Genomic DNA, 15,548 nt, shown 5'->3' with positions numbered 1-15,548 from the left:
CCCACAAGGCCAGCAGCACACCCAATCCCTTTAGTATGGGTCTGTCCTTCCGGGAAGCCACCTGAGGAAAGTGAAGCCTGGCCCGGCTGCCTCCTGCCCTCTGACACTGATAGCAGGGCGTAGCCGCCCTGAAGTCAGGCGTTCCCTTAGCTCTCCGAGCCTTTCTGGGAAGCGCCTCCAGCCACTGCGTGCTGCCCAGCCTCCCTTGGAGCCGGCTGGCCACCACCCTCCCTGGGCTGTGCTGTGGGAGCCCTAGGAACAGGATGTGTATTGTTCCCAGCAGGAGAAAAATAAACCTGGTTCCAGGCTGGGGAATAGACTCTTGGGCAGCCCACCCTCTCTGCCTAACTCACTCTGCTTTCTCTCAAATCCAAGAGCATGCACCAGGCCTGGGGAGTTTGCCAGCTGGCTGGGCCATCACTGGGGTGGACCCCAGAAGGTACCTTTTCTCTGTGAAGCTTCAGGCCAAGGGCTTCTCAGGGAGATGGACACCCCCATACACAGGTGAGGAAAGTGACGCCATGGTGCCGACGTGGGTGTGCAGGGAGGCAGGGCCTGTGTGAGATGCTGGGTTCCTTCTGTCGGGAATCTGCCATCTCTCACTTCCTTGGGTCTGACTGGCTGGGGGTAAAGCGAGGCCATGGCTCACACCTGCCTCCCTTGTGCCTCCATCTGCCCTGGGTTGAAGCCGCTCGTGGCCTTCACCAGATGCAGCTCCTGGTTTTGCTTTACCGAGCCCCCAGGACCCCAAATTGAAAGACCCCTCTTGTCTTCATGAATCACCCAGTAGTGGATGCTGAGTTAAAAGCCACAGCAAATGGTGGGAGACGCAGGCTTTCAGAGATCAAAGACTGTAACCACCAACGCCTGGCTGGTGAGTGACAGAGCTGGGATTTGAACCAGCGTCTGAGCGCAGAGAGCAGCTGCCATCATTGATGTCAGGTCATGGAGCCCGTGATTGGCTCTGCCTTGAGCCCTGCTTGTGCCTCTGCCCTACCATGGGAGACCTATGTCCTGTGAGCCTGGGCAAGGGTGTCAGGGTGTGTGCCTTACTCAGGGGAAGGCAGCAGGGGCCCTACGGGTACTCGGCATGCTGGGCCTCATACTCCAAGGGATCACCCTTGAACCTTCACTATTCATACCCAGCCATTCCATGCTGCTGCCCTCCCGGACACCCCCTCCCATGCCTCTGAAACCCTAAACTCCCTCCCTTCTCCCACATGAGGGCCAAGAAGAGGAAGGAGAGATGGGAGACTGCAGTTGAACATGATCCTTTGTCCTTGCAGTGTCATTTCTGCCCGGCTCCACACATCTGTGTTGTGACCATAACACAAGGGTCACCAGGTCCTGTGCTTGCAGGACCCCCGGAAGCAGGACAGGGGCTGGAATGGAGAGCGAACTGACACTGGCATCCAACTTGGAGTTTCTCAGAACCCTAAAACAGCTTTATTGGGAAGCTGTGCCACCTGCCATCACTCCCTTTTTACACCTGTTCCAGAAGGGCATGGCAAAGGTGCTTTATAGCCTGGCAACTGCTACCCTGAAAGGTGGGGCTTGCCACCAGGAGGTCGGCACAGGCAGCGGTTAAAGAGGGGAGTCTCCCCTCCCCACCCACCTAGGGAAATGATGCCAGGGACATGCACTCTCGCTCCTGCACCGACCCCGTGATGGGCAGTAGCTTCCTCACGGATGTGCTGGGGGTGGAGGGAACAGCCCTCAATCTCATGCAGCCCACACACAGCCTGTCACCGGAGGCTTCCAGCTGGCAGCCTGCAGTGGGGGCAGGCCGCTGAGCTGGGGCCCCGGAGGCAGGCAGGGCCCTTCCGGCTCAGGCACAGAGCACAGTGAGCACACACACCTCCTCTTCCTCCCATAGCCCCAGGTCCGCTCCGTCCAGCCCTGTGGTCCCCAACACAAACACCCAAAGGGGCCTCCAACAAGAGGGCTTTACTGAGAGCGTTCTCAGAGGGTGGCCTCGGGCCAGGGCATGGTTGTTGGGGATGGTGGGAAAGGACTTCCAGCACTGCAATGGGGAGCAGGCTCCTTTCACAGAAGTATTCCAGCCACCAGAGCCTGCGGTGGTCTCAATGTCCACGGTGTGGGTGCTGCGGTGAGAATTCCTGTGGCTGAAACACCCTTAGGTCCCAGAGGGTCACTTCAGTCTCACTATTTTCTGTTATTGAGGGGAGTCGGGGACTTCCACATTGTGTGTGAAGGGTCACCAGGTGAGGCAGTGTGTCATTTCTTTAAACTGTGTGTTGGGATCCAGCAGGTGCATGGCAAGCGCCCTCACCAAGATATGTCTGGGGAGGGCAGGAGCAGAGTCCACCCACTCCATCCTTTCTCCCACTAGGCAAACAGCACCCGTGCCACCCACACTCCTCCTGGCCAGTGTCCAGGTGCCATGGCCACCACTTCTGGCCACAGCACAGCCCCTCCAACTTTCCCCAAAACATTGCAGTGGGTTCAGAAACTGGCCTCGTGATTGCTGGCCCAGCCCCCACTTCCTCCAAAGAGTGAGCAGAGGTGAGTCACTGTGGCTTTCCCAGCCGGGCCCCGTGGGTAAGTCCAGGAGACTCCAAGCCACCCAGCTCTCCCAACCCCGGCTACTGTGGACTTGGTTGAGGCCTTGGGTTTGCGGAGTCAAGGCTGCCGACCCTGTGAGAACGAGCCTCAGTCTGCAAGTCTGTACACAAATCCTGAAGTCCAGGCCGAGCAACCAAACGCTTGGTTCCAACGTTCCCAGCCAAGGCAAGATGTCTGGGTGCAAGGCAGGTGCTTGACAACACCGTGCCCCAATGGGGCAGAGCAGCAGAGGTAGACGATGGGGCAGGAACCCATGGATTTGCAAGTGTGGCAAAGCCGAAGGAAGGGAGACACCTCTTCCTTTCCTGAGAGAGGGCAGGTGGGGCCCGCAGAGCCGCTGAGGACCCTGGAAAGGGTCGGCAGTTCCCCAGCTCTATGTCCAAATAAGCTGGGATGAGTGGGATTGGGGGTGTGGCGCTCCTGCTAGTCGCCTGGATTCTGGATGCCTCCTGTTGCAGGGGCTGCTGTGGATGGTCAGGGGCCAGTGAATGAGAATGGGGGGTGGAACGGGAGCAGGGCTAGGGGCCAGGCAGGGACCTGGCCCGTGAAAGCTGTGGTCCAAAGTATGCCAGCATCGCCCCATTGCTTCCACTTTCCCTGGACTCAGGAGGAACCGCTATAGGCACTGGCGGGAGTTGGAGGGGCACACATGCACAGTGACGAGGGGCTGCAGGCAGGGCGACAAGGCCAGTGGGCATCATCTCTGAGGTCACAGGAGGGGGAGCTGTGCAGGCAGGGAGTGGAGTCAGCCTCACCGTCTCTCCCTCAGTGCACACTGACCCTTGTGCTGGGTCAATGGTGCCAAGGCACGGAGCTGGTGCCCACAACAGCAGACAGAGCAGGGGCCCTGTCCTGGCCATTGATCTGTGGTCCAACAAACTCACCAACTGGAAACACCCCTCAGAAGTAGCTTCTGTACAGGCCACAGGATGCCAGAACCTGCATTCAGGTCCCAGCTTGGCACTGCCAGTGTCCTGGCCTCTCCAAGGGCATCCAGCTGCCCTCCCAGCCCCATCCAGATCAGGCCTCACTTCTCAGAGACCATCGTGGGCAAGGGGTCTTCCTTCCCCTCCTCCTCCACAGAGAACATGACATCACCACAACTGCCCAGGGGTGGCTCCGTCTCCTGCTCCGGGTAGTGGGGTGCATGGTCCACCTCCAGCTCTTCCTCCAGTACCGCCGCCGTCGGCTCGGCTGTCCCCGCCACAGCCCAGCCCTCAGATGCCTCAGTCTTCACTGTCCCCACAATCACTGTGTCAGCCTTCATGATGTAGATCTTCTCTGCAAGACAAAGATGAAAATAGCTGAGCCCCAGGGAGCCAGGCAGCAGAGAAGGGCCCAGGGCTCGTTGGAGCCATTCCCATGGTGTGGCTCCATGCAGATGGCACAGCCTCTCAGTGCAGGGTGCCCTACCATCCTGACAGAGCTCCAAGGCCCAAAGGAGACATGACAGCTGGGACTTGGGCACTGAATACCCACTTAGTACTCAAGGTGGGTGCCATGATGTTCTGAGCACTTTGTCGGGGTCAGGGAGGGTGAGGGTGGGTAAGAATAGACTCCGAAGAAGAGGGTGTGCGCCAGGCATTCCCTGCACTCCCGGGGCTCAGCACAGCTGCAAGGTAGAGCAACCACTGTCATCCCCATTGGACAGGTGAGAGCTTGAAGCTAGAGAGGCCAACTGGGCTAGCCAATGTTCCCAGGTAGTCAGTAGAAACCCATGGAAATGCTCAGCCAGCCTGGCTGCCAACTTCCGCCCTGACCACATGCTTCCCAGGACACCTGCAGGAACTGCACTGTCCTGGTCCCTGCCCCACTCTCCATCCTCATCCTGACAGTCCTGGCTTCATGCAAGAAGATCCACTCTGGGGTCACAGCTCCCAGTTGCCCAGGCCAGTGAAGGTGCCCAGAGCAGCTGGACGAACACAGTCTGGCTCAGGATGTGAAGTTAGGGCTTATGGCCACAGCCTGTCTGCTTGCCCTGGGCCTACTGTACACAGCAGGTGCAAGGGAGGGCAGCTGGTCAAGCCCAACCCACCAGAGGTAAATTTCTTATGATCCCCAACACAGTCCTATGTGGGGGTTCCAATGTGGCCTTTTTTTAAAGGGGGATACAGAGATCCTTGGGGGCTGGGCAATGGGCTGGACTTCAGCCTATTTCCACGGCTTCCAGCTGGGGGGCAGAGACCTAGCTGCCAGCTGCTCCACCCTGAACTGTGCAGAGAGAAGGGAACACTCCAGAAGGAAGGAGAGAGTGGGGCCCAGAGGGGCTGGGGCTCAGGGAGCCCTGCCTCTTGGGGTGATTTGGTCACATTCTCAGACTCAGAAGCTCCAAAAAGGTTCTCCAGGGCCCCTGGCTTTGGCTCTGTTGCACAACACCAGCCCTTTTATTTTGGTCTGTGTGCCCCACCCTGTCCCACCCAACCCCCCAGCCCAGAAAAGAGAGAAGTGTCTAAAGTGACAGTGAGAACTAGTGGTCAGCCTGAGAAGATTGGGAGACTATGGACAATAGGGGCCCCAGCCCACAGCCTCCACCAAGCCCAGGGCCCCTGGCTTGGTGAATCTCCACCCAAGGGGCTGGGCAGAAAATGGGGCCCAGTGGACAAGAAGGGGCCAGAGAGATGGGAACCCCAACAGGAAGACAGTTGGACAGAAGAAAGATGCAAGGCGGGCAGGACGGGCATGGGCAACATGGAGAGACCAAACATGGACAGAAGTAGCCCAAACCTGGGACCACCACCAGCCCTGCTGCTTTCTGTGGACTTGACACCCCTGGCCCTGCCTCTGACACGGGGCTGACCACCCGCCAGGATGGGGTCTTCCAAAAGCTGCTTGGCTTCCTGCCCCTGCAGGAAAGAACAGCAGGGCCAGCTGATGACCAGCTTTGGGCCCAGGACTAAGACTCCTGGACTTCACTCTGCAAGGAGTGGGGAGCCATTGGAGGCGTCTTAGCAGGGGCACAATATGATAGTTTATACACTTGGGACACTTTACAACACTGGCTGTCCCAGGCTGAAGAGAAGCAAGCCAGGAGGCTGGGAGGGAGCAGGGCACTCACCCATGCTGTAGCTCAGAGAACCCCTCTGGACAAGTGTGCACTCAGGGGCCTCAGACCCAGCACCAGAGGGCGTGGGTCCCTGCCACACCAGGTGACAAGGGGAAATCACCCCAGTCAGAGCTGTGGGACACACTCCTTCCCCAGGAAGGGGTGTGGCATCAGAGAATAAGAGGTGATGGCCACAAGAGTGGTAGGCATGTACCGGGTACATGTGGGGCTTCCTGTCGCTGGTCCAGCTCCCTTAGCACCCCTGGGTGCTTGGACCTGGGGCCCAGGGGTACATTTCATTTGAACATCTTTGACCCTCCTTGTGCAGCATAACAGTAAATCTGCTCTTCCTCCCAGTTCACTGAACCCTGAATCCAGAAACAGAGAAGGCAGCTTCTGCTCCAGGAGCCCCAGTACTGCCTGCCAGGGGTCCAGCCCTGTCTGCTTTGCCCTCTCGGCCATGGCCACCCAAGGACTCACCGATCTTGTTATTGGTATTCTCCGTAGACACACGGTGCTCCGGCAGCTCCCAGGAGGACGAGGGGCCCCTGGCCAGGGCAGTCTTCAACAGTGGGAGGTCCTCAGGGCAGGTGGCGCCCACGTTTTGACAGGTCTCCACAGGCAACTTGGGGTCCAGCTCTGTCATTACTACATCACTTCTTGGCTGTTGCAGGGGGGTGCGGGAAGGACAGGCACTGAGCCCAGCACCCCAACCTCCCCCAGCCTCAGAACCAGGAGCCTACCTTTGACCTCAGCGGCCCCCTGGGAGTCTGGCTCAGCTTGGGTTTGAACTAAATAGCAAGGGTCGGGGCTGTGGCTGTGGCAGAGGGGTTAAGCCAAAGCTCACAACACTCTCACTTGAGTGTGCCAGAATGAGTTCCAGCTGCTCCACTTCTGATCCAGCTCCCTGCCAATGCACCTGGGAGAGCAGTAGATGATGGGCCAAGTGCTTGGGTCGCTGCACCCACGTGGGAGACCTGGATAGATTGCCAGCCTCCTGACTGTCGCCTGCCTTGGCCCCAGCTGTTGAGGCTATGTAGGAGTGAACCAGTAGATGGCAGATCTGGCTCTTTCCCTCTCTTTGCCTTTCCAATACATACGTCAATCTTTCTAAAAAATAAACAATACAGGTGATAATGATGAGAAACTCATTCAGTGCTTAGCACGTGCACAGCCCCGTCCTAAGGCCTTGCCATGTGTGAGTCCTCGCCACTCCCATGCATGTAACACAGCCATCCCACACATGTGCAGGTGTAGCACACCTTTATAGACAAGGAGACTGAGGCCCAAAAAAGTCAACTAACTTGCCCAGTGTCTGGGCCTGGATTCAGACTCTCTCGCTGCCTAAGCCCCCTTTCTAAGCACTAAAGTGTGTCAGCTCCAGCCTGGACCCCCTGGACGGTCACCTCTCACCATGACACTCAGGTGTTTCTGGGTAGTGGACAGTCCTTTGTTACTTTCACAGGCGACCACCAAGGAGAAGTGGCCTGCTTGTGTGATATTGACCTTGGCCCTCCAAGGGGAATGAGTGGGTATGATTTGAAGGACACCCTCCTGACCTTGACTTTATGTCATGACACTTTGGCCAATAGATCCCACGGCTCCACACAAGTCACTGACGTATGAGAGTCACCTGCTGGCCCCTGTGGAAGAGCTTAGCCATTGTCCAGTCCCTTCCTCGGGGACTCTGAGTGCTACCACAGCAACTGGTTAAATGCCAGCATGGGGAGCACCCTCTCCAGCGCGAACCGGAACTAGCCCTGTGCTTCTGTGTACCACACTGAAGAATTAAAAAGCAGAAACTTCTCTTAGTGCACGAATGCTTGAATTACAGCAAAGGAATGGAAAAACTGATACATTGGGGGAAAAAAATGAACCCAATACACCTGAGAGAGCCAGGGGCCACTGTCCCTCAGCCCCGGGAGGCAATGCCCCCTGCGGAAGCGGACCCAACACAGACGCCCTCCACCCCCCACAGCGGGAACCCCCCATGGGGATCTGCAGTGACATCAGCAAGTTTGTGGCTGCACACAGCGTGGGGACCGAGCTCTCACAAAGCAGGGCTCCTGTCCTTCCCAGCACCGGCCGCAGAGGCATCTGACTGGCCCGGGCCACCTGGTTCCTCTTTTCTGAAGCAGGACAACAGGGGCTGACACTGTGGCTTAGTGGACGCTGTTAAGTCTGTGGCGCTGGCATCCCCCTGTGGGCACCCCCTATGGGTCCTGGCTGCTTGGCTCCCTGAGCCCATGAGGGAGATCCAGCAAAGCTTCTGGTTCCTGGTTTTGGTCTGGCCCAGCCCCATCTGGGAAATGAACCAGTGAATGGAAGATCTCTTTCTCTCCCCTTCTCTCTCTATCTCTTGCCTTCCAAATGCCTTCCAATAAATCTTTGGAGATAGCTCAACAGATCAAGTAGGACATGAGTCCAGCCCTCCAACGTGGTGAGGATGACCTGAGAGAAAGGCACCTAGCTTGTGATAAGTGCTCCATGACACCGCTGGCTAAGCTTTAAAAACATCTGTGCTACTGATCTGTCAGCTGGCCAAGAGGGCACAGCTGACGGAGGAGTAACGGACTGGGTTACCCTGGTGCCCCCTGCTCCGGGCCCTCTGGAAAGCCCCGCAGGCCGAGCCAGGGCTGAAGGCTGCCGTGGGGGTGGGGCTCCCTTTCCCAGCCAGGGCCTCAGGCTCAGAGTTCCCCATACCCTGGCTGCTTTCCACCCTGCAGGAGTCAGGTTTCGGGGCGATGCTGACATGGGGGTACAGGCAGGGTACTTACTGCTGGGTTCCTCCAGGATCTGGAATCTGCAAGAAACAAACAAAGCAATGCCTTCATAAGGACATTGTTAGCCCCACCTTGCCCCTCTCCCCACCATGGCCCCACCCCACCTGTCACCAGGGGCTCCTTACAGTGCAGGGCACTAGCTCTGCCCAGGGTGCAGCTCTCCCGCCTAGGGACCCACAGACACCCCCAGGTCTGGGGCACTAGGGAGGAGCTACTTCTCCTGCAGCAACTGAGGAACCATTTGCATCTCCTGGCCATTCTCAGTGAGTACGCCCCACTGGTAAATCAGTGCCCACTTCCCCCACTGGGCCAAAGTGAAGCGGTGCTCACTGCCCTTGCCTTATACCTTCCAGGGCCTGGAGAGGCCAGGAGTCCTCAGACCACAAAGCCAAAGCTCACAGGGAGAACCCTAAGGCAGGGGACGGAGAGAGGAGGAGGGTCCCAAGGAACCCTGCGCTGAACAGGCTGGAAGCCTGCCACCCCAGGGCCCACGTCCCTACCCCTGGAGGAGCCGACACAGGGCCCAGCAAGAGGGCAGTCATTTTGGGGCACAGCCTTTACCCCTCATCTCAAGTTCCCCTGCTTCCCCCAACACACCAACCATTCTCTCCCCTCCCACTTGGGCCAAGGCAAGGCTGCACTCCTGCCCCACCACGAGGGGTATATCTGACACCCAGGCGCTGGGTCTATCCCTGGGCCCAGCACAGACCACCCACAAGGGAGGACTGACTGCCAAGGCTTGATAACCACACTAGCGATCCCAGTGTTGCCAAGCCAAACACCCACTGGTTCCCTGCTGCCCAGCCGGCAGCCCTGAAGCCACACCGAGGCCGCGTCCACGGGAGAGCGTGGACACACACTCCGGTGTGTGCATCTTCATGCCATCACTATGCTCAGCCTGCCCATGCTGGGAGCTGCTGGCCCTGGCACAGCGGCCATCCCGGGAGGCTGTGGTCCAGCCCCTCTAGATTGCCCCCACCCACTGCCCTGGCAACCAAGTGGAGAAGCGGCTCTCTGGCCAGAGCAGGTTCTTGCCAATGAGGTCAGAAGCATCAAGTACATCCTTTGAAGGTGCTGAGTTTGTAAACAGCTGATTGCGATTTGGTGATGCTGACACTGGGCAGCCATGATAATCATCATCTATAATAATAACAGTGTGTGATGAAGTAACAAACCGAACAAAGATCACACAGTTTAGTCCCGGAGAGGAAGCAAAACGGAACCCCGAGCAGCCAGCGCCACGGGAGCTGCGGCTGCCTTTCCAGGGGCACCGGGCTGTGCGACCCGCTGCCATTGTTTGGGGAACACACCCTCAGGAAATAACCCCCGGGGGGTGGGGGGAGAGGAAGCAAAAGGGTTGAGTGCGCCTTGGGGCTCCTAGAGGAACCAAATGCCCGGCAAGGAGGCAGCTGGAGCAGGGCCACCAGCACAGCCAGCCACCCACGGCTCCGGGCCTTGGGCTGCTTATCTGGAAAATGGGGCGAATCACGCCAACCCCAGAGGGTTTCCACAAAGACCAAACGAGGGCTTCTGGTAGTGCCTGGTAGTGAAGCGTGGTAAGACAGGTGCTCTCATGCCACAATAGCTGTGACCTCTGTGGCCTTCCTGCCCCAAGCGTCTAGTCATGAGCAAACCACTAAACAAATTCCAGGACAGGGGCATCTTGCCAAATCACAGACTGTACCCGCCAAAGGGAGCCCGAGGGGGCACACCGACAGTTCCATGTTAAGGAGACATTAGTCACCAGGGGCCAGCGCTGGCTCACTCATTGCAACAAATGTGCCCAACTCACAGAAGATTCTCTGTAAACCTAAAATCCCCATCCCCCACCGCATGCAATCTATTTAGAATTTAATTAGAATATTACGTGAGGAATGTGCCCAGGAGCACACAGTGGGCCCGCAGTCACCCAGAGGAGCGGGAGGAGGGCTCTGCTGCCCCCGCCCCCTGCAGCCCAACGGAGTCAAAGAGGAAACAGGAAGAACCAGAAGGTCCCTAAACCACCTAGAGCTGTGCTCCAACCGGGGCGCTTTGATAATGACCAAGAACAAGCGTGGCCAAGTGCACAGGTCACATTTCACAAGAGTTTTTCCCCTAACGATGTGGCTGCAGCCCGCTGCTTGCTTTTACTGATTTCCTTGCTTTTTGGAATCATCGTCATATTCTCGTAAACCCGACTGGCCTGCTTCCCTGGTGCCTCCTCTCCGGGAACCGAGCGTGTGTGACTAGGGCCATGCTGGGGGAGCACTGGATTTCCGGACCCTCGGTCCCTCCCCCTCCCCTTGGCGCTCCCCTTCTGGGCGCAGCCCTCCTCAGGTCCCCAGTCCACAGATGCTGTGGAAGGCACAACGGGCTCAAGGAGGAGGTTTGGCACACTGGCAGGCTTGGGCCAGGCATACACGAAGCCTCAACCTGGGTGGTAGGAGAGATGGTCCATCCCATTGCAGGAACATGAGAAAACGAGAGGAGCCCGGAGTGTCTGGGTCCCCTGACCTTGAGTCCAGCTTCCTGTTACCGCAGACCCACGCAGGTGCTTCAGGAGTCAGCACCAGCACCCACGTGGGAGGCCTGGGTTAGACTGCCAGCCCCCGGCTTTGGCTTGGCTCAACCCTGGCTGTTGTGGCATGTGGTGGACACATTAGTGAACAGGACAGCCTGTTCCTTTCCCCCTCCATAAAGTAAAAATAAATGTAAGAAAAATTATAGTGATAACAGATTATAACTCATTGCACAAAACAGGAGCCTCCCAGTCCATGCACAGATCAATATGCAGATAAAGGAGACAGAAATCTGATGAAGGATGAATCACCGATGGACTCAAGACACTTCCCACCAATGCGGCCAGTCTGCTGCCCGTGGGCTCTGCTGCCCGTGGGCTCTGCTGCCCGTGGGCTCTGCTGCCCGTGGGCTCTGCACCTGCAGGCTCTGCCAGCCTCGGAGGGGAGACGTGAAACAGTCATGCTTACGCTGGGCACAGACTTCTCGGCCTGGGACGCGTCCCCAGACCAAGGGTGCGGAAGATCCATCCCATGGCCCAGTCTCTAGGGCCGGCCTTGCCAAAGCAACCGCAGCTAGGACTCAGCAGGAGGGTTGTGGGGTGCTGTGCAAACACCCCGTCATTTCATGCCAGGCTCTTGAGCATGCAGAACCAACCCCGAGGGCTGCCTATGTCTACTGACTGCCAAGAAGACATCACCCGACCTGAAACGAGCCGGAAGCACTCCAGGACAGGCCAGAACCCAGCAGGGGGTCACGGGGAGGAGCCCTCAGGCCCACTGGGATCTTCTGGCCAGAAACCACAAACACACACAAGGCCAGGCACATAGGGAGGGAGGCGCACCCACAGTGCCAAAGCCGTGGAAGAGTGGACTGAAGGAGACCCAAGACACAGACCACCAAGCAACGTGCGGCCGACTAGATGCTTCCACTCTGAAGAACGTGACTGGGACAAGCAGGGGGCCGAGCAGTGAAGCCACAGCCCGAGACGTTGGCATCCCACGAGCCGCTTCTCCAGTTCCAATCCATCTCTACTCATGCGCCTGGGAAAGCAGCAGGATGATCTAAGTACTTGGGCCCCTGCCACCCATATGGGAGACCCAGCTGGAGCTCCTGGCTCCGGGCTTCAGTCTGGCCCAGCTCCAACTGCTGCAGCCATTTGTGGAATGAACCAGCAGATGGAGACTATCTGTGTGTGCGTGTGTAATTCTGCCTTTCAAATAAATAAACATATCTTTAAAAAAAAAAAAAAAAAGAAAAGAAAAACTGAGCAGGGCCTGAAGCTTCCTTGCAGGGGACATGAAGCCCTGTCTCTGGTGGCTTAGCCATGGTCATTTTTGTTTGCATAAAACACACACGGAAGGCCTGGGGACTGACACATCACCCAGACAGCAAGCTCCTCTCCCCAGCTCCCGGAAAACTAAGCTCCTTGTCTCATGCTCACAAATTTTTCTCTAAGTCTGTAGTTGTCTCAAAACAAAAATAAAGGAATTTTTTTCCATCTTAATCTGTCTGGAATAATAGCAAGGTCATGACTCCAACACCCACTGCAATGAAAGGTTATGGGACTGGTAACCCGTGGAGGGCGCATTCCCCTCCAAGGGCCATGTAGCCATGTCTGTAGAAATTTGGGTTGCGGCCAGCAGGGGGTGCCACCGCAGTAGGAAGGTTGTAGGGCATCCTGTGCCACACAGGGCAACCCCCTAAAGCAAAGAACGAGCGACCCCAAACATCCAACATGCCAAATGTGAGAAACCTGTTGTAGGAAAAATCGCAACAGCGGGATCAGAATCCGATGCCTTCTCAAGCACGTGGCTTTTGACAAGCTGCTGTGTCTTCCTGCGCTTCCAGCTGCTCGGCTGTGAGTGCAGAGTGACAGCAGCAGGTGTGTCTCAAGACCACGGCAAGAGGCCGAACGTGTGCCAGGGCACACCCAGGGCACAGGCAGTCCAGAGCCCGGATCCTCTCACCAGACGTCTCATCACGCAGACCTCGCATCCTCTCCCCGTCCAGCCAGCCAGCCAGCAGCTCCTCCCGGGAGGGGCGCATGGTCCCGCCCTGCCTGGCCGGGCAGTCACCCACTTAGGTCTGAGAGCCTGGAGAGGCCACACACAGGAAGTGCTCCCTGTAAGTGCTCTCTGCAAGCTCCTGAGCGAGTGGAGGAGCCAACAGCTGCACAGACCACCGTGTTCCCTTTGCCACCCCATCCGGTCTGTTCCCCACCCAGGGCCCTGCAGCTTTCTGGCCCTGGCTGCACCTTCCTACCCCCTGGGAACCAGACCCAAACATCGACTGGAAGCTGGGGGAGGCGGGTGGACAGACACGGGCCCACCCCGGCACGGGCCCAGTTCCTGGTAAGCCTGGCTTCGTAAGGGAGACGCTTGCAGCTTTGGGTGTTGTTGTTTTTTTTCTCATAGCTGCTGCCACGAAGGTTCGAAGAGAAAAATAAACTGACGGCGATGGAAATTCTAATACTAGAGAAAATGTCAAGAAAGCAAGGCTGGTTTCAGTGAGCTGCTGAACAAGCCGACAGCTCATGGAAACAGGCTCGAAACCACCGCAGCAGAAAAACCCACCTTGCTAAAACAGCACAAGCGTTTGCTCGTGAAACCTGACAGGTTCAAAACACACTCCAGGGCGCTGTGCGCCCCGGGGTGACCTCTGCACACAGCAATGGCCGATGACCTCAGGTGGACACGGGCGGGAGGGCAGCTAGTGTAGACAGAGCTCAGGGAGAAAGGAACGGAGACGGGCCGAGCCCCCGGGGGGCAGGCTCAGCCGCCTGCAGCTGTTGTGGCCCTGGACCAGCTGTGCACCTCGGAACTGTATCCCCACCATCCGGCTTAAAACTCACCGCAGAACGGGGCTGCTGTGTCAACCAGGGCCCAGCACCCAGAGGATGCTCAGTCGATGTGGTGGGGTGCATAGGGGGCCACGGGAAGGCTGAGAGCCACGCCACTGACCCTTGACCAAGGGTTATCCCTGACCCAGCCTGGGTGCAAAGGGGGAGGGTCAGGGGCTCAGGGGTTCCCCAAGGCTGCCTGGGAGGCTGAACAAAGACTCAGGGATGCGATCAGGGCCACCCAGGCCTCGGGAAGGCCGCGCCACATGGCATGGAGAAGCCCCTCTCACAGGCCAGGCTCTCCACACAGCAGGTGTTGTGGGCCGGCTCAACCATGGGAAGCATCCCACGGTGCCTCATGGGATAAACCCACGAGGTTCACCTGCAAGCAGCCCTCTGAGCTAGGTCCCATTTTATAGATGGAAAACTGAAGGAGCTCCCTGAAGCTGAGCATGGCAGAACCAGGACTCTGACCCCAAAGCCCACCCTGCCACCCCCTATGCTTCCCTTGATGGTCTGTCGGCAGAAGAAAAAGGGTCAGGTGGGTTTGAAACCCAGCACCAGCACCCAACCAGCATTCCACAGGCCTGCCTCCCACCTGCCACTGGCATGGGATCCCCACTGTGGATGGTGCTGCCACACAGGAGAGCTGCTGGGGGGAGGAGCAGTGTGGTCCCCGAGGCCAGGACCAGGACCCAGAGCTGCCATGTATCTGTTGGGAACGCAGGACACTTACCCTCTAGCTCGGCCATGGGCTGGAAGGTCTGGGTTGGTTTACACAGGCGCAGCTCTGGAGAGATGGAAGCAGGGCTGGAGACAAGGGCCAGGCAGGCACAGAGCCCCCAGCCCCACCCCCGCCCCGTCCCCCCAAGGCCCTGAGAGGCAGCCACTCACTCTGCCAGATCTGCTTCCTGCAGGCCCTCCGGTGGCACAGCAGCAAGGAGCTAGAGCCAAGTGCCACCGCCAGCACCAGGATCACGCAGAAGAGAACAGGGCCTGGAAAACAGGGTTGTGAGCCGGGGTCCCACAGCAGGTGCAGGGCAGCCCCACCCACCACGGCCTGCTTCTCCTAGGATTGATGGCAGGATGGCGCCTGCCCCAGCCCTCCCTCGCCCATCCTGGGACAAGAAGAGCCACTCCTCTCTCCATCGTGCAAAAGGGAAACATTGAGGCTCCCGAGCTTGCCCGAGGTCTCTCTCCCAGGATCGAGAGGAGGGTCCAGGTTCGGGCCGGACCAGGCAGCCTGTGGGGTGCAAGGTTGCTCTGTGGGCTATCTCCTGTCTCCTCATGGCCCTGGCAGAGATCACGAGCAGCAGCCCTTCTCATTCTACATCCATTTTTACTAAGGGCAACTCGACCTTCAAAGTGGATTTGAGATCCCTGGAGACCCGGAGGATACGCAGCCACGGGTCTGGGTGGGGGCAGCTGACTTGCGCTTCTAACAGCTTCCCAGGTGGTGGGGACTCTTGGGGATGACACCCACCTAGTGGTCGTGGTTAGAACTGCAATTCTTTTTAAAGATGACTCATTCATTCATTCATTCCATAGCACCACGGAGAACAGTGTGAAGATTTCTTTAAAAAACTAGAAATAGGGCCTGGCAAGATAGCGTAGTGGCTCAGGTCCTTGCCTTGAATACACCAGGATCCCATACAGACGCCGGTTCTAATCCCGGCATCCCTGCTTCCCATCCAGCTACCTGCTTGCGACCTGGGAAAGCAGCTGAGGACGGCCCAGAGCATTGGGACCCTGCACCCGTGTGGGAGACCCGGAAAGAAGTTCCTGGCTCCAAACTTCA

General features: G+C 58.0%; 1 protein-coding gene across 1 annotated transcript in view; it reads right to left on the bottom strand.

Moving 5' to 3' along the window:
* Window positions 1-2,072: 2,072 nt before the first annotated feature.
* Window positions 2,073-15,548, bottom strand: part of TNFRSF8 (TNF receptor superfamily member 8) — a 36,003-nt gene continuing 22,527 nt past the window's right edge. The window contains exons 10-14 of the mRNA XM_040987602.1: window positions 14,645-14,746; window positions 14,487-14,540; window positions 13,896-13,900; window positions 6,110-6,368; window positions 2,073-3,867 (exon numbers count right to left, since the gene is read on the bottom strand). Of these exons, the coding sequence (XP_040843536.1) occupies window positions 3,614-3,867; window positions 6,110-6,368; window positions 13,896-13,900; window positions 14,487-14,540; window positions 14,645-14,746 (674 nt within the window). The 3' untranslated portion in view covers window positions 2,073-3,613. The remainder of the gene's footprint in view (window positions 3,868-6,109; window positions 6,369-13,895; window positions 13,901-14,486; window positions 14,541-14,644; window positions 14,747-15,548) is intronic.

This window comes from Ochotona curzoniae, unplaced genomic scaffold, assembly GCF_017591425.1.
Source record: "Ochotona curzoniae isolate NIBS_2020 unplaced genomic scaffold, NIBS_Ocur_1.0 contig_4792, whole genome shotgun sequence".
Classification (NCBI taxonomy): Eukaryota; Metazoa; Chordata; class Mammalia; order Lagomorpha; family Ochotonidae; genus Ochotona; species Ochotona curzoniae.
The sequence above is the reverse complement of the archived record's forward strand: the minus strand, read 5'-3'. Positions and strand labels throughout refer to the sequence as shown.